General features: G+C 44.8%; 1 protein-coding gene across 1 annotated transcript; it reads left to right on the top strand.

Annotated features, from left to right (window-relative positions):
* Window positions 1-336: 336 nt before the first annotated feature.
* chadlb (chondroadherin-like b) lies at window positions 337-26,107 on the top strand. Its single transcript, XM_048617723.1, has 5 exons — window positions 337-648; window positions 11,075-11,236; window positions 15,776-17,455; window positions 19,736-19,902; window positions 25,613-26,107. The coding sequence occupies exons 2-5, from the start codon at window positions 11,075-11,077 to the stop codon at window positions 25,845-25,847; spliced, it is 2,244 nt and encodes a 747-aa protein (XP_048473680.1). The 5' UTR covers window positions 337-648; the 3' UTR covers window positions 25,848-26,107.

The raw sequence follows: 26,107 nt of genomic DNA, 5'->3' as shown, positions 1-26,107 counted from the left end.
TTTAAACTGTTTCGCTTCATTCTAGACTCCTCCTGAAGGGGAAGCATCCTTTGGCATTGCTGTTCATACAGGAGCGAGTTTGAACAGGGGTTTTAGTGTTTGAAGTGAGCCCTGCCAGTTCTGGGACTCAGTAAATAGTACAAGTGAACAGCAGAAGAGAAAGATCTCTTTGTTCCCTCTGCCCTGACCTCAAGAGCAGCCCCTTCTGGAAATAAAAATCCTTGGATGATTACTGCAGGCAGTGGAAAATTCCAAATCCTCTTTCTCTGTTCAACATCCTCCCTCCACTGCTTTCTGCACCTTTCTCTGAGAGAGTCCCTCACAGTACCAGGGAAACTCGGGCCTCTCTCTCTGCTGGGTATGAAGGTATTAGGCTTGGCCTGTCACCTTGAAAGTGTCACCTAACTATTCCAGGAGGCCGCAGATCAGAATTTTGTCCTGTCTCTGCTCCTGAATTCTTCGCCTCCCCCACCGCCGTGGGCAAAGCTATCACAGGGCAGGTCTGCGACTTGCATCCAGTCTCCCGAAATTTCAGTGCTGGACGTACAAAGACCCACGTCCCGTCTCCTCTCTTCCCATTTGAGGCAAGTGTGAGGGAGTTACAGCGATACCTCCAAATCTCACAGACGGACACCACCATACGTAAAGGTAGGTGTTATAAGAACAGTTGCTTAAAGTGGTGGTTCTTTGCCATTTTTCATAGGACGCTTCTCTCTCCTGCTGACCGAGGGCCAGACGTAGAGTCGCGTGGGTTCTTTGGCGCCTTTTTGAAGTGAGGGTTGAAGGCAGTGGGGGTTGACGTGTTGCCATTGCTGTGCCAACTGCAATCCATTTGGTTGCAGGATGGAAATGAGGAGCTGGAACCTGAGCTAACGTTAACCCCTTGCAGGCTGACAGTGCTGACAACAACATCGCAGCCATCACCCGTCCCCCAACCTGCCCCTGCTAAGTGCGGAGGTGTGGCGAGTGGGTGGGAGTCAATGTCTCAGGTCCCCCGGACTCAAACTGTCTGCTCAGAAGCTCGAGATGACCCACGTTGTGCAAAGTTTCATATTGCTTGAATTTTCTACCTGCTCTCTCTGGGAGCTGCCCTGTCCCTCTAACAGAGAACAGTAAAATAGCACATTGTGGCAAAGAAGACCGGTCAGCCCATCGTACCTGTGATGGCTTTTTTAGAACTATCCAATTAGTCCCACTCCATTGCTCTTTTTCCCATGACCCCTTGAAACCTGCTGGCTTTTAATGTATTTCTCTAATTTCCTTTCCTAAGTTTATATGGAATCTGCTTTCTGGCAGTACCTTCCAGAATGCAGCAACATATGATTACAAGAAATCGAAGCAGGAGTAGGCCATTCAGCCCCTCATATCCGCAGACCCATTCAGTAAAATCATGGCTGATCTGAGTGTAGCCTTGATTCCAATTTCCTGTCTGTCACCCATTTGTCCTTGATAATCAAAACCCTGTCTAACCCAGGCTAGAAAAAAAAATCAATCAATGATCCAGCCCCCACTGCTTTTCAGGGAACAGAATTCCAAGTGTTAATTCTCATAGAATCCCTACAGTGTGGAAGCAGGCCATTCAGCCCATTGAGTCCACACTGACCCCCTGAAGATCATCCCACCCAGAACCACCCTATCCCTGCATTGCCCGTGGACAATCCACCTAACCTGCACATCTTTCGACTGTGGGAGGAAACCGGAGCACCTGGAGGAAACCCACGCAGACATGGGAAGAATGTGCAAACTCCACACTGTCACCTGAGGGTAGAATCGAACCCAGGTCCCTGGTGCTGTAAGGCAGCAGTGCTAACCAGTGAGCCACTGTGAGCCAGCTCTCCTCCAAGAGAAGAAAAAAATCTTCCTCACCCCTTCATACCCTTAATTTGAAGATGTGTCTCTAGTTCGGTAAGTGGAATCATCAATTCTGCCCCATTAAGCAGAATCTGATGTGTTTAATAATAAGGCCACTTCTCATTCTTCTACACTCCAAGGAGCATAGAACCAACATGTTCATAAGACAAACCCTATGTCTCCACCTTCTCCAAACTGTTTCCAATGCAAGTATGTCTATTCTTAAGTAAGAGATGCAAATCTGTACAGAATATTCTAGGTTTCTCCTTGTGATTCGCTTGTCTCAAATCTGTGCCACTGATTTGCTCTGTCAAATCATGATTTTGAACATGTCTGTCGAATCTCCCTTATCTGTCTCTCCGTCCTGGAGATCAGTCTGAGGTTCTCAAAACTACACTTGTCACTTTGTCAAGCTATGACCACTGGCCGCAGGAGTCCCATGGTTTTGTCCTCTTCTTGTGGGAAGTGTTTACACTCCAACCCAGTCACTGATGTAGGAGGTAAACCTGGGGATTGAGGAGGTTACAGAGGTGGGGAGGGGCAATGCCACGGAGGGATTTAAAACTTCCAGGAAAATAAATTTTAAAATCAAGATGCTATCCATCCACGCATCAATGTCAGTCAGCAAGAACAGGGTGATAGAGGAATGGGAGTTATTGCAAGTTAAGACATGCCCAACAGAGTCTTGGAATACCTAGAGACCAAGTAAACCTGTATGAAAGCAGCTGGAAGTACTCAAGAATAGTGAGGGCTGGAGGTGATGAAGGCGTGAGTGAGGCTTTCAGCAGCAGATGGGCTCAGACAGGGTTAAAGTCAGGCGATGTTATAGAGGTGGCCATTGCAAGTGATGGCTACGACTGGATGGATAAGAATGGAAGCAGGGAAGAGATGCTCACCAACACATTACTTGGACCATGTCACAGTGGCTCAGTGGTTAGCACTGCTGCCTCACAGCACCAGGTACCTGGGTTTGATTCCAGCATCAGGCGACTGTCCCTGTGGTGTTTGTTCATTCTCCCCGTGTCAGCGTGGGTTTCCTCCCACAGTCCAAAGATGCACAGATTAGGTGGATTGGCCATGCTAAATTTCCCATAGTGTCTAGGGATGTGCAGGCTGGGTGGATTATCCATGGGAAATGCAGGGTTACAGGGATAGGGTAGTGGGGTGGATCTGTTTGGGATGCTCTTTGGAGGGTCAATGTGGACTCAATGGGCCAAATGGCCTGCTTCCACACTGTAGGGATTCTATGATTATGTCCATGCCAGTATTTATGTCATGCTGTACACCACTCTCCCCTTAACATCAAAATAACCTTCTATCCTCTTGACGACATGTCATCTATATTCCTCACCTTAACCTCTCCTTGGATAAAGAACTTTCTGCTGAATTTCCTATTGGACTTCTTGATCATTTTCTTATATTTATAGTCATTAATTTAGGCCCACCTTTCACAAGTGGATGACAGTAACGTGGTGATTATGTTATTGGATTGGTAACCCAGAGGCTAATGCCTTGGAGACATAAGTTTGTATGGCTGGGGAAGAGGGTGCTAATTATTTGGATGACGGTTGCCATGGATATTATGGATCATATCCCCCTCAAAATACATCAAGGAGATAGTGTAGACTCTAGCTTTTATCTTATTTAAAGGCAAGTGTAAGGCGTTGTGTTCCAGGTGTGATTCCATTGGTTCATCACGAGGCTTTAAGCAAAGCAAACTTTATTCTTACCTCACAGTTAAAGTACAAACAAAAACAGAAGAATTGGCAATAACTTTAACTCTATTAAAATACTTAATAAAGTAATATATTATTTAATTACTGACTAGCAAGAGTTCCAATATAGCAGCAAGCCCTTTGGCAAAGGCAAATTCCACAGAATAGATTTTCTTCAGGTGTCATCTCCTCCAGTCCAGGAGAAAGGAATACCAAAACAGCCATTCTAGTAGCAGAGAGAGAACTCAAGCTTTTTACTGCAGCAGAGAGAGAGAGTTGTATCCATCAGCTTTAAACCCCAACTTCAATTGAAAGCCAAACTAAAACCCTGGGTCCATGTAAGCCTGATTCCACCCATTCATGCTTCTTCTGTCTACCTTTAAAAAAAACAATCAGGGAGCTCAAAGTTGTTTACCCACTGCTTCTGAAGCAGACAGTCCCACCACTGGCAACACCTCTCTGCAAGAGAGACATCACAGAACAAATCCCTCTAAAACGCACAATACTGTCACATAGAGACACAGAAGAAGTTGTTAGCTGCTATTAATGCCTCTTTAAAGGTGGTTTTCTTGTGTTTCAGTCCTGATGAGTGCAAGACAAAAAGCTTTGACTTCATGTTTCCTTTTACCAATGTTCAAAAGTATTTGGCTGGAAAGCACTTTGACATTTCTGATTGTCCTGGAAGACCCTATATAATTGTTTTCTCTGGAGCAGCGGAGGCTGAGGGGTGACTTGATAGAAATCTATAAAGTGATGAGATGCATAGATGGTGTTGATGGTCAGAAACTTTTTCCCACAGTTGCAATGTCTAATACTAGGGGACATGCATTTAAGTGAGAGGGGGGGAGTTCAAAGGAGATGTGAAGGGCAAGTTTTTTACACGGAAAGTGATAGGAGTCTGAAATGTGCTGCTAGGGGTGGTAGTGGAGGCAGATATGATAGGGGCATTTAAGAGACTTTTAGATAGCACAAGAATATGCAAGGAATGGAGGGACATGGACCACAGGCAGGCAGAAGGGATTAGTTTAATTTGGCATCATGTTCAGCGTAACTTTGTGGGCTGAAGGGTCCATTCCTGTGCTGGACTGTTCGATGTTGTAATTGCAAGTCTTCCTCTCTTTCATAATTTTAAAGACTTCTGTAAGGTCACCTGTCACCCTTCTCCTTTCTGGAGAAAACAGCCGGACACTGTCCACCTCTTTTCTAAATACTTAGAGTGAGAGAGTCTGCTATTCACCATATTGACATTCCTTGCTAAATCCAAGCACTCAGTCACAATCTGTTCTGGTTAAAGTTCCCTGTGAACACAGAGGAACGCGAAGTGTTTCTCTGCTCGGTTTTAAATGGGTGGCCTCTGATTTGAGCTCTCCAAGAGACAGGGGCAAGGCTGGAAGGAATAAATTATCTCAGGATTTCAGTGGTTTAAGAATTATTCCTTTCTGTGTGATTTGTGCGAATTCTGCTCCAACGATTACATTCACTGGGAGAGTTAGAAAAGGTGAAGCTAGACTGTTATTTTCAGGGCCTGAGTCGGAGGGAAGGCCAATTCAGGGCCCTGAGCCAAAATCCAATCCAAGTCAAATAGGCGATTAGAGCTGGCCGTAGATACGGGGTTTGGTGTTTCATGGGTCACAATGGTCCCTGTGCTTGGACTGATGAAATGGCGCCTTTTGGCTATCACAGACTCCGATGTTACAGAGCTCCCCATAACCCGGGCACACAGACACAAATGTTACAGAGCTTCCCATAACCCGGGCACACAGACTCCGATGTTACTGAGCTCCCAATAACCCGGGCACACTGACACCGATGTTACTGAGCTCCCCATAACCCGGGCACACAGACACAAATGTTACTGAGCTCCCCATAACCCGGGCACACAGACTCCGATGTTACTGAGCTCCCCATAACCCGGGCACACAGACACTGATGTTACTGAGCTCCCCATAACCCGGGCACACAGACTGCGATGTTACTGAGCTCCCCATAACCCGGACACACAGACTCCAATGTTACAGAGCTCCCCATAACCCGGGCACACAGACTCCGATGTTACTGAGCTCCCAATAATCTGGGATTGTGTCCCAGTGACACATCAAACTGATATATCCAGGATGGTTAGTGACTTGGAGGGACAATTGCAGGCAGTGATGTACCTTGTCTTCCTAGATGCTAGAAGTAATGGGTTTGGAAGATACTAAGTTGCTACAGTGAGTCTTGGAGCTGGTTCATGCTGCTGTGTCTAGTGGCAGAGAGTGCGAATGTCTAAGTTGGTAGACAGGGTGCCAATCAAATGGACTGCTTTGTCTTGGATGGTGTCAAGCTTCCTGAGTTTATCTCTCGGTTTTTGCTAGCTGTGGTGATCTAGAGATTAACCTTAGTGGAGAATGCAAAGCAATCCTGGAGAGCTGGTAACCCTATTAGAACATGGGGGGTAGCCTGAATATGGACTGAGGCATCAAAGCTGTATTTTTATGATGGTTCGAATCTGATACTCTGGAACTCAATCATGTTCAGGAAAAGCTATTAAAGTGGTAATAATCCAGCAGCCCATCTGTTCAAGACCTATTCCAGAGCTTCAAGAACATAATCTAGGTTGACACTGCAGTGAAGGACTGAGGGGGTGCTGCATTGTCAGAAGTGATATGATTTGGAATGGGATGCTAAAACATGGGGTCCCATTCTCTCTCAGGTAGATGTAAAATTGCGGAGTTATTCAGGAAAGCAGGGAGACCTCTGCAGTGTCCTGGTCAATGTTTGTCCCTCAATCAGCACTACAAAGAAAGATTGAGTTTATTCTTATGATTATCACATGCCTGTCTAACTCAGTAAAGGCTGCCATGTTCTCTGCATGTGTTAGTGACGACCCTTCTAAAATATTGGTTATGAACCCAGCTCAGTCTAAAGTTTTTATAGAAAGACAGGTCATGCCTTTCTACAGGAGTAAGATGCAATTTTTTTTAATACACATGCTACAGTTTGATATAAAATACTTCCATTTCAATTATTTCATATTTTGCAACAGTGGTTGCATTGCAAATGTTTCTGCAAGTGCATCATACCTGTTTCTGTCATTCTCGCTATCTCACCTTTCTTTGATTTAACAAGGCCATCACTTAAGTAGAAACTTAGAAACAGAAGTAGGCCATTCAACCTATCCCACCTGCTCTGCCATTTGGTACAATCACAGTTGATCAAACACTCCAATGCCTTTTATCCTTATCACCCTGTGGACCATTGGCAATCTGAAATCTACCAATCTCTATGTTAAACATACCCAAGGACCAAGATTCCACAGTCCTCTGGGGTTAAGACTTCCAAAGATTCACAACCCCCTGAGTAAAAACATTTCTCCTTATCTCAGTCCTCAGTGGCATCGTCCTTTTTTAAAATTGTGACCCTGTGGTTCTAGACTCCTCAACCAGGGAAACATCTCACCTGCGTATAACCTGTTTTATCCCTTTATGTATTTTGTAAGTTTCAATGAGATCACCTCTCATCCTTTGAAACTCTAGAGAATACAGACCCAGTTCGTCGATCTCCCTCCACAGGACAGTCCTGCCATCCCAGGAACAAGTCTGGTGAACCTTGGGTGGCACAGTAGCTCAGTGGTTAGCACTGTTGCCTCACAGGGAGCCAGGTTCGATTTCGCACTCGGGAGATTGTCTGTGTGGAGTTTGCACATTCTCCCTGTGTCTGCGTGTGTTTCCTCCGGGTGCTCTGGTTTCCTCCCACAGTCCAAAGATGTGCAGGTTAGATGGATTGCTAAATTGCCCCAAAGTGTTCAGGGATGTGTAGGAAAGGCAGGATTATAGGAAATGCAAGGTTATAGGGTAGTGGGGTGGGTCTGGATGAGATGTTCTTTGGAGGCTTGGTATAGACTTGATGGGCCAAATGGTCTGCTTTCAAACTGTAGAGATTCTACGATTCTACTTCCTGTGTGGCAGTAATATCTTCCCTGAGATAAGAAGACCAAAACTGCACCCAGCACTCCAGGTGCAGTCTAACCAAGCTCCGCTCCAGATGAATTAAGACTTCAGTACTCCTGCACTCAAATCGTCCTGCAATAGAGGTCAACATGCCAACAGACTTCCCAATAGCTTGTTGCACCTGTGTGTTAACCTTCAGTGACTTAGCAACAAGGACACTTAGGTCCCTTCGTACACTTTACCAGGTAAGAAATACTCTGCTCATCTGTTCCTCCTACCTCACATTTTTCTGCACTGTATTCCATCTGCCATATCCTCGACCACTCACTAAGCCTGTTCAAATTCTCCTGAAGCCACTTTACATCTTCCTCACAACACACAATCCTGCTTAGCTTTGTATCAACCATAAATTTAGAAATATTGTATTTGGTCCCCAAGCCTAAACCATTAATGTATATTGTGAACAGCTGGGGCCCAAGTACCGATCCTTGCGGTACCCCACTAATCATAGCCTGACAACATGAAAATGAGTAATTTATTCCTACTCTCTGTTTTCTTTCTGTTAATGAATCTTTATTCCATGCCAGTACATTACATCCTATCTCATGTCCTTTAATTTTGCTACCCAACCTGCTGTGGGGCACCTTATCAAAAACTTTTTGAAAATCCAAGGATACCATATCCATTGACTCCCCTGTATTAATCTTGTTAGCAATATCCTCAAGCACAAGTTTGTCAAACATGATTTCCCATTTGCAAATCCACATTGACTTTGCCTAAGCAGCTCACATGATTCCCACATTCCATTTATCCCATCCTTTGTAATAGATTATACCATTTTTCTTACTACTGATGTGAAGCTAACAGGCCTATAGTTCTCTGGAAATCACAACGAGACATCTAAGACTCAAAATGTTAGGTTGTTTTCTGTCCATGGATGCTGCCTGATCCGCTGTGATCTCCAGCATTTTATGTTTTCAGTACATAGAATCATAGAGTCATAGAATCCTTACAGTGTGGAAACAGGCCATTTGGCCCAACAAGTACACACTGCCCCTCCAAAGAGCATCCCATCCAGACCCATTATCCTACCCCTGATCTTCCCCATGTCTAACCTGCCTAACCTAAACATCCCTGGGCACTATGTGTAATTTAGCATGGCCAATCTACCTACCCTGCACATCTTTGGACATCTTGGGAGGAAACCGGAGCATCTGGAGGAAACCCACACAGACACTGGGAGAATGTGCAAACTCCATACAGACAGTCAGATTCCAGCATCTCCAGTAATTTGCTCCCAATATAGTTCTTTGGTTTCTGTTTTTTGCTCCCATAGTAAGATTTAGTTAAGATTGAGTTCTGCTTACTCACTGATTGATCTCACTAAGAAAATGCATCTCCCTTTCACTCTCCTCAGACATTATCATATTTCAAACGGGTACATTGCACCATCCTGGAGTCAGCAGTGAGTTTGACAATGTCAGATTGTAACCTCCGCCCTTCCTTTTGTTTGTTTTACTTTGCTGGTTTGGGTCTTTCCCTCTAATCTCTCATACTTCCTTCACTCCATGTATGGGCAGGAACTATTTAGGACCCTGCCATTCACACCTCTTCTAGATACATCTTCTGTTTCTTTCATTACCTCCTTCCCACTCCCTTTGGCCTTGCACCTTTATCTTTTGATCTCTCCTGCCCTTCAGCCCCATCACAGACTTTCCCCTTTGTCCTCCCTCCCATCCTCTCCCCCTCAACCTAAAACCTATAACTTCTCCCAATTCTCATGAAAGGTCCTGACCTGAAATGTTAACTCCGACTCTCCCATCTTGCTGAGTATTCACAGCATTTTCTATTTTTACTTCAGATGTGCAACAGCTGCAGTATTTTGCTTTTGCATTCAATTTCTCCCCAGGAGAGGAGATTGGATTACTGTATTGAAAATCATGAGAGGTTTGGGACTGAATGCTGGTTGGAAAGTAGGATGCATTTGGGGTACTCCAATGTCTGATCCTTTCCCTCTCTCTCTCTCTGCATTCACCTAGACTGCGGACTGACCACATCTATCCACAAGGCTTCCAGCCTCATGAATGCCCCAGGTAATAACCACCTCACAACAACCATAATGAATGTGGTACGTGGGTTTACCCTGGACTCAAGCAGATAGTGAGCAAAGCAGAGCAAGGACTAGACCAGAATTGAAAAGAAGTATTTTACAAGTGGCCTAACCAACATCCCTTACAGCTGCAACATGATCTCCTAACTCCTATACTCAATACACTGAGCTGCCAGAGGAAGCGGTGGAGGCTGGTACAATTACATCATTTAAAAGGCATCTGGATGGGTACATGAATAGAATGGGTTTAGAAGGATATTGACCAAACGCTAATAAGATGGTACTAGATTAATTTAGGATATCTGGTCGCCATGGATGGGTTGGATCAAAGGGTCTGTTTCTGTGTTGTACAAGTCTATGACTGTAACTGGAGAGCAAGAAATTATGTTACTCAGTAAACTTAACCAATGTTATTTGCTCTGCAGAAAATGATTGACGCATTTTTTTTCAGATTGGATCAAGGCATTTGAAGATATTAAATTAAGAATTAAGATATTTCTGAGATTTCTATGTATTATTAACATTTAAGTAATTTGTTATCTGATAGGCTTTTCCAAACTGTTGCTTGGTCATTGCTGGTGCTCTGACATAGCGATGTAAACATTGGTATGTAAATAGCCATTGAAGTTCCCCACCCAGAGTACATGCCATGCCCTTATCAGCTTCAGTACTTCTACAGGTTGATGTTCAACATGGGACAGAACTGATTCACCTTAGGTGGGAGGTGGTGGGAATAGATGATAATCAGCAGGTTGGTTCCTTACCAATGACCTCATGAAATTTCATGGCATCTGGAGGCATTGTTGAAAACTCCCAGAGTAACCTCCTCCTGACTGTATACCACTTCACTGACACCTCTGGTGGCTCTGTCCTGCTGGTGGGACAGGACATTCTCACGGTGACTTTGCCAGTAAAATATGACTCCATGAGAATGACCAAGTCAGGTTGTTACTTCACTACTCCGATTTTGTCCCGATTTTGGCACAGAGCAACCACTGGAACACTCTGTACCTTACAACATCCATGAATTACTAGCTTACACAGCACAACCAAAGGACTGTATCACAGGTTAGTTACATTCTGAAATATGCCCTCAAAGGTCTGGCTCTATTGATCTAGCCCTGAGTCTAGTATCCCAGTTCCCTTCAGCTAGCTTAACTTGCATGGCCACATAATCACCCTAATTTAGGTTTAAAACACCAGTCTTAGTCCCAAACTTCTGCTTTTCAAACCAAATGCAAAATTCATTCATATTGTCATCACTGCTACTGGGGCTGTCTTTACCCTGGGTTCTGGTGAGAAGGCTACACAGTGTTTCTCTCTCCATAGAAGCTGCAAGACTCTGAGTATTTGCAGCATTTTCAGTTTTTGATAGCGCCTTGGCCAACAGCTGCTGATCTTCTTTCCTGTCTATTTCCCCACACAGACGTCTCGTTGAGGTTCACTGTGTAATGGTTTTCTTTTCTCAGATGCTCTCACTGCGTTCCGGGCACTGGTTCCTGGGAGCTGTACTCATGGCTTTCATGGCTGACATTGCAGCCTGTCCATCTTACTGCGTCTGTGACAACATCCAACACGTGGTGACCTGCATCAAGAAACAGCTCACAGAGGTCCCTGTCACCATTCCAGAGGTCTGTGCCATAGGTGCTGCAAAATGCACCAGGTTAATACCAAGCAACGGTCTAGTCATAATATCACTGTGTTAGTAATCCTAAAGCCTGACTAATATTTTAGGGAAATTAAAACAGAGAGTGCCACAGAAACTCAGCAGGTTTGCCGGCTGTGGGGAGAGAAACTGAGTTAATGTTTCAAGTCCAATATGACTCTTCTTCCGAACATGGATTTGAAACATTAACTCTGTTTCTCTCTCCACAGATGCTGCCAAAGCATAGGGAGAGGCTGAATAGGCTGGGGTTACTTTCCCCGGAACGTCAGAGGCTGAGGGGTGGATTTATAGAAGTTTATAGAATTATAAGGGGGATGGATAGTGTAAATAGACAAGGTCTTTTCCCTGGGGTAGGGGAGTCCAAAGCTAGAGGGCATAGGTCTAAGGTGAGTGGGGTAAAATTTAAAAGGGACTTAAGGCTTAAAAGGTTCATGTGTCCGTATAGTCAATTTTCTTCCGGTTTGGCATATATTGTCACTGGTCATGGGATTTGTGGGCCTGATCCTAGAGCTGTATTTCCACACATTCTCCAGGAGGCGGAATTGGTCCTTGGCCTTGAGATCCCAGGGATTCCTTTCTCCAGTTCCTTTTCTGCACTTCCTCTTGCCGCTGGGCGTTCTTAAAGAATTGTGTCCCTTCATTCAGGAGGTTCCTCCAAGTTGGTTTCTTCTGAGCCACACTTGAGAGAAGCCTTCAGAGAGTTTCTGAAATGCCTCCTTAATCCTGGTCTCATTCAAGTGCGGTCCTTGAGTTAGGTGAAGAAGGTTTGCTTTGGCAGTTGGAACTCAGGCACCCTGATCACGTGGCTGGCCCTAGTGAACTTGGTTTCAGATGATCATGGACTATTAGCTCCTCAATGATGCTGATGTTAGTTTGTCTGTCCTCCCATGTGATGTGAAGAATCCGTCTCAAACAGTATTGATAATACTTCTCAAGCGCCTTGAGGTGACATCTACACGCAGTCCAAGTTTCAGAGCTATGTTGGAAGGATCACATTGGGGTGTAGGCAGACCCACAACGCCCTTAGGGAGGGATTTCCAGGATTTTGACCCAGCGACAGTGAAGGAATGGCGATATATACCCAGGCCAGGGTAGTGTGTGGCTTAGAGGGGATCTTGAAGGTGATGATGTCTCCATATATCTGCTGCCCTTGTCCTTCTGGATAGAAGTGGTCGTGGGTTTGGAAGGTGCTGTCTAAGGATCTTTGGTGAATTTCTGTTATGCATCTTGTACACACTGCGGCTACTGAGCGTTGGTGGCGGAGGGACTGGATGCTTGTGGATGTGGTGCCAGTCAAGCGGCTGCTTTGTCCTGGATGGTGTCAAGCTTCTTGAGTGTTGTTGGGGCTGCACTCATCCAGGCAAGTGGGGAGTATTCCATCACACTGCTGACTTGTGCCTTGTAGATGGTGGACAGACTTTGAGGGAGTCGGGAGGTGAGTTACTCATTGTGGGATTCCCAGCCTCTGTCCTGCTCTAGGTAACTTCCAGAGTCTGAAGTACATGTGACTCCAGGCCCACAGCAACGTGGGTGACTCTGAACTGCCCTCTGAAGTGGCCTAGCAAGCGACTTAGTTCAAAGGCGATTAGGGATAGGGGAGGTGATGGCCTAGTGGTATTATCACTTGACTGTTAATCCAGAGATCCAGGTAATGTTCTGGGGACCTGGGTTTGAATCCCGCCACAGAAGATGGTAGAATTTGAATTCAATAAATAGCTGGAATTAAGAATCTAATGATGATCATAAATCCATTGCCAATTGTTAGGGGAAAAGCCCATCTGGTTCGCTAATGTCCCAATGTGGGGACAATAATGTGTTTAGGGAAGGAAACTGACATCCTTACCTAGTCTGGCCTACATGTGACTCCAGACCCACAGCAATCTGGTTGATTCTTAACTGCCCTCTGGGCAATTAGGGATGGGCAATAAATGCTGGCCTGGTCAGCGGCGTCCTCATCTCGTGAACGAATAAAGAAAAATCCCACCTGATGTCCTTCAAGCAAGGCAATCTGCCATCCTTACCTGATCTACAACCCTACACATGACTCCAGACCCTCAGCAATGTGGCTCACTGTCAAACCCTCTGAAATGGCTGACAAAGCCTCCAGTCCAGGGGCAATTAGGGATAGGCAGCAAATCCCGTGAATGAATAAGGAAAAAAAAACCAAGGTGGCCATGCTGGTGATGTCCAGTCCAATCCGAGCAGGAGTTTGGAAACTTTGAGAAGAATGAGCACCCACTTTCATGTCTCTCTGTTTATCCTCTGAAGCGTAGGTGACCCTGGATCGGGGTCCTGTGGGTGGCAGCTGATAGTGATCTATGCCCGGAAGGTTCAGCTCTAAGTAGTACAGGATATGACAGACGAGTGAGTTTCAAATGTGTTGCTGTCTGGGGACTTCCCCTCTCTGTGTTTTCTCTCTGTCACTGGTATGCATTTGCATCAAAGGCAGTTGCACCAATTTTTTTCACCAGGTGCAGCAATCCTTGGCCAGCGTCCCCCAGGACTCGGAGTTGATATTAAGACTAGTCACCTGCATTTGCATAGCGCCCTTCACTTACACAATGTCCCAAGACACTGAACGGGGTGCTGCCAGACAAAACACAGAGCCATTGACAGGGATTTGAGAGCAGTTGACTAAAATCTATAGGTAGGTTTCAGGAAGAGTTTTAGAAGAGGAGATACCAGTAGAGGGGCTGAGAGCTTTAGGGAGGATCAGAGCTTATGGCTCAGCTGGTTGAAAACAACAGAGGTGACTTTCACAGTGCATAGCCACACCTGGCTTCATCTTCTTCACTCTTTATCACATTTTCCGTCAGTGCTTTCTTTTCTCTGCAACTTTTCCCAGGGCCTGGACCTGTTATTTTTCATGTGTCGTAGAGTCATAGAATCATACAACAGACCCTTCAGTCCAACTTGTCTGCACCGACCAAGTTTCCCAAACGAAACTAGTCTCACTTGCCTGCATTTGGCCCATATCCCTCTAAACCTTCCCTATTCGCATGCCTGTCCAGGTATCTTTTAAACATTGTAACTGTACCTGCATCCATCACTTCCTCTGGCAGTTCATTCCACACAAACCACTCTCTGTGTAAAAAAAATGACCCCTCATGTCCCTTTTAAATTTTTCTCCTCTCACCTTAAAAATACGCCCCCTTGTTTTGAACCCACCTACCCTAGGGGAAAAGACCTTTGTTATTCACTTTATCTATGCCCCTCATGATTTTATAAACCTCTATAAGGTCACCTCTCAACCTCCTACCCTCCAGTTAAAATGTCCCAGCTTATCCAGCCCAATCTTATATTTAAATCCTCCAGTCCTGGCAACATTCTGATAAATCTTTTCTGAACTCTCTCCAATTTAATATATCCTTCATTTAAAAGGGAAACCAGAACTATACACGGAGATAGTAAGAACTGGTGATGCTGGAGTCAGAGATAACACAGCATAGAGCTGGAAGAACACAGCAAGCCACGCTTTTGAGGAATTTGAAGTTTTGAGGAATTTTCTCCCCACCCCCATGCCTCATCCCATGACCAACCCTCCCTCTCATCCTTGCCTCCTTAACCTGACACAACCTGTCCATCTTCCCTCCCACTTATCTGCTCCTCCCACCTCAATGACCAATCCCCACCACTCTCTACCTGCACTCACCTATCACCATCCCACCTACCTTCCCCAGCCCCACCCCTCCTCTCTCTATTTATTTCTGAGCTCCCTTATCCCCTGCCCGTTTCTGAAGAAGGATTCTGACCTGAAACATCGACTTTCCTGCTCCTCTGATGCTGCTTGGCCTGCTGTGTTCCTCTAACTCCTCAAAGAACTATACACAGTTCTTCAGAAGAGGTCTCCCTAAAGTCCTGTACGACCTCAACATGATGTCCCAACTCCAATACTCAGTGGTCTGAGCAATATAAGCAAGCGTGCTCTCTGTTCGACAACACTATCCTTGTTTGTTTACCAAAATGCAATACCTCACATTTATCCAAATTAAACTTCATTTGCCACTCCTCAGTCCATTAGCCCAATTGATCAAGATCCCTTTGTAATCTTAGATAACCTCCTTCACTGTCCTCTATGCCACCAATTCTTGGCCAGAAAATTTTGGGCTTTGTCTCAGTCTGAGCGTGGGATATATGTTTTTGACTCACGATGAGCGCAAAAGTTGAAATCCATTTTAACAGCTTTGGAAATCGCTGAGTTCTCATCTACAGGTATACCTGGCAGGAGCTACAATGGCCCACTGAGGGTATCAATTTCCTGTAGATTTCAGGAGGCAGAGACCATTGTGGATGTTTATGCATAAGTAAGGTGTAATTGAGTGATAGCTGTTTTGAACCACATACTTAGATCCTGCAGAGAGCATCAACTGCATGTGTCCAGTCGATCCTTTCAGCTGGGAAAGGGCTATTGTTTATTGACAGGATGTAAGGGCAACAGCAGAGAAATGAAACATGTTTCAAACAAAATATAGATGACCCTGCTGTGTTATCATCTCCTTTGCAGGGCACCAAGCAGCTTGATATCAAGGGGAACAACATCAACATCATTCCAACAGGAGCTTTCCTTCCGATTCCCTATCTGACTCACTTAAATTTACAGAAATGTAAGATTCACCATCTTGCAGAAGGTGCTTTCAGGGGGCTTGGTCAGCTGATCTCCCTGAATTTAGGCTTCAATAGCATTGAGTTAATTTACCAGGAGACCTTTGATGGCCTGATGTCCCTTCAACAACTCATCCTTAACAACAACAGGATTGAGGAAATCCGGCCTGGAGCTTTTGGCCAGCTGGGTTTCCTAAACTTCTTAAATCTGGAAGGGAATGTCCTGGTCTACTTGCCCCCTTTGGTCTTTCAGGGTCTCCAGCAAATTAAATACCTTCGCTTGTCCAACAACATGCTCAACAATATTGCAGATGAGGCCTTTGCTGGGCTGTGGACACTGAAGAGATTGAGTCTGGATGACAATGAGCTTCAGTATCTGCCAACAGAGGCCTTGTCCAGGCTCAAAAATGTGGCCAGACTGGATCTTGGTCGGAACCCTATGACCCACCTTGGCGAAGATTCTGTCCAAATGGGTTCACTGAAGCACCTCAGTTTGGACAACATGTCCCTTCAGGAGGTATCTCATGCAGCTTTTATTCACAGCCCCGGGCTGGTGGTGATTGACCTTCGTTACAACCAACTTCAGGTCATGCAGCCCCTGGAGGGGCTTGAGGCCTTGAGAATGATCAACCTGACAGGAAATCCAATCCAGTGCAACTGTTTGATGATTCCTTTCCGAGAATGGATTTCCAACCGCACCAAGCTGAGGGCGGAGGTGTTCTGCAGTGCGCCGGGAGTGTTCCGTGAAGAGCGACTGGATTCGCTGCGGACAACTGACCTGAAATGTGTCAGCCGGCCCTCTGACCATGAGGATGAAGAGGAGCTCAATCTCCAGAGCGAGGCGGAGAAAAATAACCAAGAAAACCACCAGTGCCCAGAGCACTGTGACTGCAAACATGACTTGCAACATTCCAGCTGTGAGGGCAAGGGGCTACGCAAAATCCCGAAGGGTTTTCCTGTAGATGCCCATCTTCTCGATATGCGCTATAATGACTTCTACTTAGTGCCCAGAGGCTCGTTCTCAGATTTGAAATCCCTGGTTTCACTTCATATGCAGAACTGCAGAATTCATGAGATCCATGCTGGTGCCTTCCGTGGCTTAAAGAAACTCATTTACCTTTACCTGTCTGGTAATGAGATATCGAGTCTCCAGCCAACCATCTTTGAGGGGTTGCCACACCTGACTTACCTATACTTAGACGACAACAAGTTAACATCCATTCCCAAGGGAGCATTCAAACTGCTGCCCAACCTCTTTGCCCTTCACTTGGAATACAATCCCATTCCCCAACTGACCGATGAAAACATGGAAGGAGCTGAGAACCTGCGATGGCTCTACCTGACGGGCAACAACCTCACCTCCATTTCTCCCACAGCTTTGCAGCCCATCAGTGGGCTCCAGAGGCTGTTTCTAGACGAGAACAAACTGACGGCAGTTCCCACCATTGCTCTCATGGGAGCGCCAGTTCTGAATGAATTGAAACTAAACAACAATCCAATTAAACAAATAGGTGATTCTGCCTTCCTACCGGTGGCTGGTTCTCTACAACATTTATGGCTGAATGATATGGGATTGGAGACGGTAAGATATCATTTTGGTTGCTTTAATGTCCAGCTATGAGATACCCGCATCCACCACTTCCTCTGGAAGTTCATTCCACATGTGGAAGACTCGCTGTGTAAAAGAGTTGCCCCTCATGTCCTTCATAAATATTTCCCTTCTTACCTTAAAAATATGCCCCCTAGTCTTGAAATTCCCCAAGCTAGGGAAAAGACATTTCCCATTCACCCTATCTATACCCGTCATGATTTTATAAGTCTCTTTGAGGTCACCATTCAACCTCCTACACTCCAGTGAAAGAAGTCCCAGCCTATCCAACCTATCTTTATAACTCAAACCCTCCATTCCCGGCAACATCCTGGTAAATCTTTTCTGAACCCTCTCCAGCTTAATAATATCCTTCCTCCTACAGGGCGACCAGAACTGGACACAGTACCCCATAAGTGGCCTCACCTATGTCTTGTACAACCTCAACATGATGTCCCAACTCCTATACCCAAAGTGGGGAGGTGATGGCCTAGTGGTATTATCACTGGACTGTTAATCCAGAGGCACAGATAATGTTCCAGGGACTGGGTTCAAATCCTGCCACAGCAGATGGTGGAATTTGAACTCAATAAATATGCCTTGAATTAAGAATCTAATGATGACCGTGAATCGATTGTCGGGGGGGGAAACCCCCATCTGGTTCACAAATGTCCTTTAGGGAAGGAAACTGCCATCCTTACCTGGTCTGGCCTACATATGACTCTAGACCCACAGCAATGTGGTTGACTTTAAACTGCCTTCTGGGCAATTAGGGATGGGCAATAATGCTGGCCTAGCCAGTGATGCCCTCATCCCATGAATGAATAAAGAAAAAATGAAGGCAAGAGTACTAAAACCTTCTTAACCACCCCATCTACATGCGACACAAGTTTCAAGGAATTATGTACCTGAACCCCTAGGTCTCTCTGTTCTACGGCCCTACCTTTAATTGTATCTGTCTTGCCCATGTTTGTTTTACCAAAATGCAATACCTGAAATCCTTGTGATTAAACGTACCTGATCTTTATTCTGAGCAAGCACCTGGATAGAACTTAAGATCTGGAATTCCCTCCATGAACCTGTCCAATCTCTCCTTTCCTTCAAGCTGCTTCTCTTTCCTGAGCTAATTTTTGACGTAGTGCCAAATTTTGTTTGTTCACGTTCTTGTGAACAGCTTTTGACCTTTTCCCAAAGTCAAAGACAATTTATCGATTTAATTTGTTGTTTTGAGCCCCTGAGATCAGAAATATGCCAGCCTTTACACACCTAGGACTTTAGAGGCCTTTAACAGGCAAAGAAACCCAATAATACTTGGAAATGAATGTACTGGAGCTCCTTGTTGAAGTATATAAGACGTTTCAGACTGGTAGTGTCAGCCCATCGAGTCTGCTCCACCATTCAATGGGATAATAGAACATAGAACATAGAACATTACAGCGCAGTACAGGCCCTTCGGCCCTTGATGTTGCGCCGACCTGTGAAACCAATCTGAAGCCCATCTAACCTAAACTATTCCATTATCATCCATAAGTTTATCCAATGACCATTTAAATGCCCTTAAAGTTGGCGAGTCTACTACTTTTGCAGGCCGGGCATTCCACGCCCTTACCAATCTCTGAGTAAAGAACCTACCTCTGACACCTGTCCTATATCTATCACCCCTCAATTTAAAGCTATGTCTCCTCGTGCTAGCCATCACCATCCGAGGAAAAAGGCTCCCATTGTCCACCCTATCTAATCCTCTGATGCCTTAATGCCTAATCTAATAATCTTCACTCCATTTCCCTATAACCTTTGATTCCCTTACTGATTAAAAATCTGTCTACCTTGGCCTTGAAATAACCCAACCTCAACTGCCCTCTGCATCAAGAATTTCACAGATTCAATACCGTCAATTTTTCCTCATATCTATTTTATATGGGTGAATTCTTACAATGAGATTATGCCCACTGGTCCTGGACCCTCCCAGAAAGGGAAGCAACCTCTCTGTATTTATCCTGTCAAGCCCTCTATGAATCAGTAATTATAAAGTTGGTCCAGTTCAGTTTCTGTTCGGTGGGAACCAGCCGCATGTTAATAGTGGGGGATTTAGCAATGGAAATGCCATCGAATGTCCAAGAGAGATGGTTAGATTCTGCCTGCTTGGAGATGGTCATAGCCTGGCACTTGTATGGATGGACAATAAATGCCAGCAATGCCTACAGTCCCAGGGAGAACAAAGGTTGTTCTCATTCTTGTCCTCATAATATTGGGTTTGTTGGTTTCTCAATGCAGATCTTTGACGGGGCCTTTGATGGACTGCATTCGGGACTAGAAAGCCTCTACCTAGAGAATAATAAGCTGAGCAACATTCCTGATCTGAAGAAGTTCAAAAGCCTTCACACCATCAATCTATCGAATAATCCTTGGAACTGTGACTGCCCACTCCTCCACCTCCGCAGGTAAACACCTCGAAACAGAAATTGCCGGGAAAGCTCAGCAGGTCTGGCAGCAGCTGTGGAGAGAAATCGAGCGGACCCGAAACATTTAACTCTGATTTCTGTCCACGGATGCTGCCAGGCCTGCTCAGCTTTTCCAGCAATTTCTGTTTTTATTTCTGATTTCCAGCATCCACAGTTCTTTCGGTTTTTACCTCTTAACTGGATCTATACGAGGTTTGAGATTACTGCTTGTGGGTGGTATCATTGAATGTTGTCAAGGTATTCAGTTTCCAGCCAAGATTTAGGCAACTTCTAAATTAGGCCGTATTCCCAATTGTAACATTGGTCTGAAATAATTTTTGATGGTCCCACCAGTAACCCCCTTTCTGCATAAACTGAGGTTTTTGTTTCCAACTGATGAAAGGATTTGAACGGTTGATTGAGAGAAATTGTTTCCTATTGAGGGGATGCCCAGAACAAGAGGCTTTAAATCTGAAAGCAGAGCACCCAGGGATGAAGACTGGAAGGATTTTTCACACAAAGGGCGGAGTTAATGTGAAACCCACTTTTCCTCAACAAGACATGGAGGCTTGTGGCCCATTGAAAATTTCAAAACACTAGTGAATTGAGTTTCGCTAGGCGATGGGGATGAGAGCAATGGAACAAAGTTGGGTCGATTAAGTTAAAATAAAGATTAGCCGCAATCAAATTGAATGGGGAACAGGTTTGAGGAGATGAAGGTCCCCATCCAGTACAAATATTCTCGTGCAGATTTCGCAGGGTATTATCTGGTAGTCTGTCCTAGTGGTCATTCTTCAAATGTAAATCCAGACGGAGTTTGGGTATTTGACTATGGGGACCATCACAGTTGAGGCAAGCCTTCTCCTTGACTGACGCTGTGTGCATTCACATGCCAGCGGGAATATTGGGAAGCAGTCAGGAGCTGACATCGCCCTCATCGGGAATGAGTGACCACACTGTCAACCAAGGAGTGTTTGAGACCCAGAGGAAAGGGATCTGCGGGGGAGGACAGTAGGTGCTTAAAGAGACGGACAAGGGGACTGATCCATTCTAAAGATTGATTCATGGGCCTTTCACCTCTGTCTGCTGAGCTTGGAGCCAAAGCAGAGTGGGAGGGATGACAATGTTTGCTTTCTGTGGGTTGTGAAGGCCCAGGAGAAAATGTCCAGGCCCTATCTCAAACCACATTCTGGCAGGTGATGTTAGAGAAAGTAAGAGTCCTGACAATTTGTCCTAATGTGAATTGAGTTTGCAGTCTCACTCAGAAAGATCATATCGATAATGAGGTCGGGAGGTTAAGTCTCCTGCTGGTAGAGCTCTGAGCCTAATCTGTTGTGATATCTTGAGCACATGTTGCTCATGTTTGTAGAGAGAGTTTTGCTCAATATTCTTCATTTGTTCATCACGACTCAGCAATGAATTTGGGGAGTTCTCCAGTGGGTCTGTGCCCAGTTTGACCCATAGACCAATTAGGTTTCATCCTCGGTTGGGCTGAATTTATTTCATTTCTGGAAGAGCTCAGCAGGTCTGGCAGCATCTGTGGAGAGAAATCAGAGTTAAAGTTTTGGATCCAGTGACGCTTCTGAAACGTTAACTCTGATTTCCCTCCACAGATGCTATCAGACCTGCTGAGCTCTTCCAGCAATTTCTGATTTCCAGCATCCGCACTTATTTCGGTTTGAATTTATTTCATCTCAGTTACGATGGTTGTTAGTGGATGTTGTTGTTGTTCCACACTGGTGTAGAATGGGCAGCTGGCTCAGGTTACCTGTGGAGTAGGTCCCCAACCAGGGTCAGCTCTTTATTAAAGAAGATTGCACTTTCTAAAATAAAGCAAGCACTTCCAAGACAAGTAGTCAAAGAGAGAGAGCATGTGACTTCCAGAGTCTCTGATGGTTGACTTTTGACCTTTGGGTTAACAACATGAAACAAATCTGTTTTCATTTCCCTAACTCATACAAAGTTCTGCTCACCTACCCCACTTGCCTTTGCCAACCTCTGTGGTTCTCCCAGCTTCAGTTCAAAAACTTTCAAAAAGGGAGCTGTTCCACCACAGATGGAGGTGGCTCAGCCACTAGGTCAATGCTGGCTCTCCACACGATCAATTCATCTCATACCATTCCCCTGTTTTCTCCCTGCAGCCTAACATCTTCGCCCTTTTTCAGATCACAATGCAAACCTCTTTTAAAAGCCTCAGTTGACCCATGTTCCATCACAGTCTCAGACACACATTCTAGATTCCAGCCGCTCACTGTGTGAACGTTTCTCCCTGTGGCTCCACTCTTTTGTTGGTAATTACCTTCAATCTGATCCCTCTTGTTCTCAATCCCTCCACCAATGGGAACATTTTCTCCCTATCTACTCTGTTCTTGTGAACTTGAATATCTGTATTAAACCTCCTCTCAACCTCCTTTCCTGAAAGGATAGCAATTCCAAACTTCTCCAATCCGTCCACAGAACTGAACATTCCCCATCCCAAGATTCTTTTCTGCAGCCTCACTAAAGCTGCTACACTTTTCCAATAATGTGGCACTTAGAACTGGACACACCACTCCAGTTGAGGGGGAGTCAGTGTTTTTTTTTTAAAACTTTAACATAACTTTCTTGCTCTTATATAAACGCATTGTCATAGAATCCCTACAGTGTGGAAACAGGCTATTTGGCCCATGAGTCCACACCAACCTGCCAAAGACCATCCCACCTAGACCCACTCCCCTATCCATGTGACCCTCACATTTCCCAAGACTAACCCACCTGGCCTGCACACTGTGGGCAATTTAGCATGGCCAATCCACCTAACCTGCACGTCTTTGGACTGTGGGATGAAACCAGAGCACCTGGAGGAAACCCACGCAGATACGGGGAGAAGATGCAAACTCCACACAGACACCCGAGGGTAGAATTGAACCTGGGTCCCTGATGCTGTGAGGCAGCAGGACTAACCACTGAGCCACCGTGCCATCCACAGAATTTGTGTTATGTGTTCCCTCGCACTCTCAGCCTCTGCAGCTCTTCCACTATTCCATTTTGCAGCTTCTGCACACACCTCCGTCTGCAAAACATCAGCGTGTATGTTGCTGTCTGGCTCAATCTTCTTACAGTTATAAAGCGGAGGTTGACCCCGCTCTGAGAACTGAGCACCTTGCCCTATAATCTGTAAAAAGATTGTGAAAAGTGGTGTAACCTGCCTTTCAGCAACTTCTATTGGTTAAATAAAGGAAATCCCCGACACTCACTTTATAATCAATAAGTAATAATCTATTTATCTAACTCTAACAGTGAACAAATTAACTAAACTATTAACAAACTGAATAAACTCTTTCTAACTACTAACCATTCCCAAATAAAACAAGATTCTAATGATATGCTGTTACAATAAAAAGAAGTCCTGCCTTTATAAAATAAAAATAGAATTTAATCTCTCGAAATTACAGCCAGGTTACATGTCTTCCGGAATGTTCTGTGCCTTCTCTGTCAATTCTTCCATCAAGAATGCCTTCTTCGTTGATTCTTCTGTCAGAAATATTAACTAGTTGTACTGTGGGTACCTTTGTTGTTTAAACGGTGCTTTCTCTAAGACATAGAGGAGGCTGTGGGAGCCAGGGATTCTCTCTTGAGAACTAAGGGCTGTTAGCTCTGTCAGATGGCCGTCAGATCTGGGGGTTTTCCAACTGCTCCCTTCTTTTATACCCTTGATGACATATCAATGTTTCTTAAAAATAAGATTGGTCCTATGTTGTCAAAACTATCAGATTTAAATTTAATTGGTTTTTGGTATCTAAGTGTTTAGTTCGAATTGATTGGCAAAATTCAAAATTTGTTGTCTTGGTAAAAACTGCTGCTTGGCCTGCTAATTGTATGGCCTTTCAGAACAAATGTTTCAATTCGGGTGCTCTCTGTGTACTTACAAACTTTCAAGCTGCTGCTCACAGACATCCATTTTAAATCTCTAATCACAGAAAAAGCACATGATCTTTTACAGGCACCATGCAATGCAGTCCCCCCTAACATTTTACAAACACCAAATCCTAACTTCTGGCCTCCCAATCTGCATGTACTCTACCCAACTTCGCAACAGTACGTTTGCCTCTCTGATGGTGAAGTAGACAACACTATCCCCATTTAAAAGCCTCAAAATGAACTTCTTTGACCCTGATCAATCATCCAATTCATTCCAGTTCTTTTCTGCCCTGCATTCCCTCCCTTCTCTGAAGATTTGTGGGATGTTTTATCACATTTAGTACTGGTGCAACACTGTTGCTGAGTGGGTTCAAATCCCGCTCCATTGGAGGTGTTGACTTAGGGATGAGACTTTGAAGCCTGGCCTGCCCTCTAAAGGGTCAAAAATTAGTCCAAAGCATAATTGATAGATGAGCTGGGCTGTTCTCCCTGGCATCCTTCCCAATTTTTATCCATCAACCAAAGCTAAAATGCCAATATTGTGGTCATGACCACATTACTGATTGTAAGAGCTTGTCAATAAATTGGCTACTACATTTCATACGTTACAACAGCACCTACACTTCAAAAAACGCTTTACTGGTTGCGGGACACTTTAGAGCATCTTGAAGTGATAAAGGACACAAGTTCATTGTTTCTTGAAAAGGGAGTGAGAAGTATTAAGATGGTAAAGAAGGCATTTGGTATGCTTGCCTTTATTGGTCAGTGCACTGAATATAGAAGTTGGGAGGCCATGTTGTGGCTGTATGGAACATTGGTTAGGCCACTTTTGGAATACAGCGTTCAGTTCTGGTCTCCTTGTTATAGGAAAGATGTTGTGAAACTTGAAAGGGTTCAGGAAAGATTTACGAGGATGTTGCTGGGGTTGGAGGTATTGAGCTATAGGGAGAGGCTGAATAGGCTGGGATTATTTTACCTGGAACATCGAGGCAGAGGGATGACCTTATAGAGGTTTATAAAATCATGAGGGCCAAGGTCTTTTCCCCAGGGTCGGGGAGTCTAAATCTAGGGGGCATAGGTTTAAGGTGAGAGGGGAAAGATTTAAAAGGGACCTATGGGGCAACTTTTTCACACAGAGGGTGGTGTGTATATGGAATGAGCTGCCAGACGAAGTGGTGGAGGCTGGTACAATTACAACATTTAAAAGGCATCTGGATGGGTACATGAATAGGAAGGGTTTAGAGGGATATGGGCCAAATGCTGGCAAATGGGATCAGGGGGAGGCGATGACCTAGTGGTATTATTGCTGGACTGTTAATCCAGAGACACAGATAATGTTCTGGGGACCTGGGTTCAAATCCTGCCACAGCAGATGGTGGCATTTGAATTGAATAAAAATATCTGGAATTAAGAATCTAATAATGACCATGAATCCATTGTCAATTGTTGAGAAAAACCCAATGTTCACTAATGTCCTTGAGGAAAGGAAACTGCCATCCTAACTTGGTCTGGCCTACATGTGACTCCAGACCCACAGCAATGTGGTTGACTCTGAACTGCCCTCTGGGCAATTAGGGATGGGCAGTAAATACTGCCTGGCCAGTGACACCCTTATCCCGTTAATGAATATAGAAAAAAGAAATTAATTTAGGGGATCTGGTCAGCATGGACGAGTTGGATCGAAGGATCTGTTTTTGTGCTGTACATCTCTATGATCTAAATGCAAGTCACGAATTCTTTTGTAGATCCCACTACAAGTGTGGGACAGATGTGTTTATTTTAAACAGTAACACGCTTTTATCTTTGAAAGGTGGATTGCAAATGCCAACGTAAAGGTCACAGCTGTCTGTAGCCTCCCAGAAAACGTCACGGGACTGAATGTGAAAGATGCCCCTTTTAAACACTGCAAAACCCGCCTTGCTGGGAAAAGGAAAGTTAGCCTGAAAAGTGGACGGGACAAAAGAAAGCCGGGAAAAGCCAAGCAGCAAAACAAAAAACAGAAGAAGGATAAAGTGCAGTATACTGTAGCTGACCTGACAATGTAACCAGTGACAAACTAAACTGAACAAGGGGTGTTGGGGATAGTCTGGCGGTGAGGGGAGGGTGGGGATGATGCTGACTGGCTTTTTAAAAACCAGATTTGGTCATTCTCACCCCCTCCAAGTTTTAGAAATTGCAATTGCTCGAGAATATTTTATGGGTTTAACTCCAAATGGGATGTATTATTACTCTGTAAGCAAGAAACGCACACTCAATACTCTGATGCCCTCTGTATATTAGTGGCTGAATATCTGATGAGTTTGTA

The sequence above is a fragment of the Rhincodon typus genome, chromosome 37 (assembly GCF_021869965.1).
Source record: "Rhincodon typus isolate 14 chromosome 37, sRhiTyp1.1, whole genome shotgun sequence".
Lineage (NCBI taxonomy): Eukaryota > Metazoa > Chordata > Chondrichthyes > Orectolobiformes > Rhincodontidae > Rhincodon > Rhincodon typus.
This window is presented reverse-complemented; position numbering and strand designations above follow the sequence as displayed.

Bases quoted from the DNA above. Each gene is read 5' to 3' on its own strand.
- chadlb (XM_048617723.1), top strand. From the start codon at position 11,075: ATGCTCTCACTGCGTTCCGGGCACTGGTTCCTGGGAGCTGTACTCATG. The intron at 17,456-19,735 runs GTAAGATATCAT...TTCTCAATGCAG, and splicing joins ATGATATGGGATTGGAGACG to ATCTTTGACGGGGCCTTTGA. The intron at 19,903-25,612 runs GTAAACACCTCG...TATCTTTGAAAG, and splicing joins CCACTCCTCCACCTCCGCAG to GTGGATTGCAAATGCCAACG.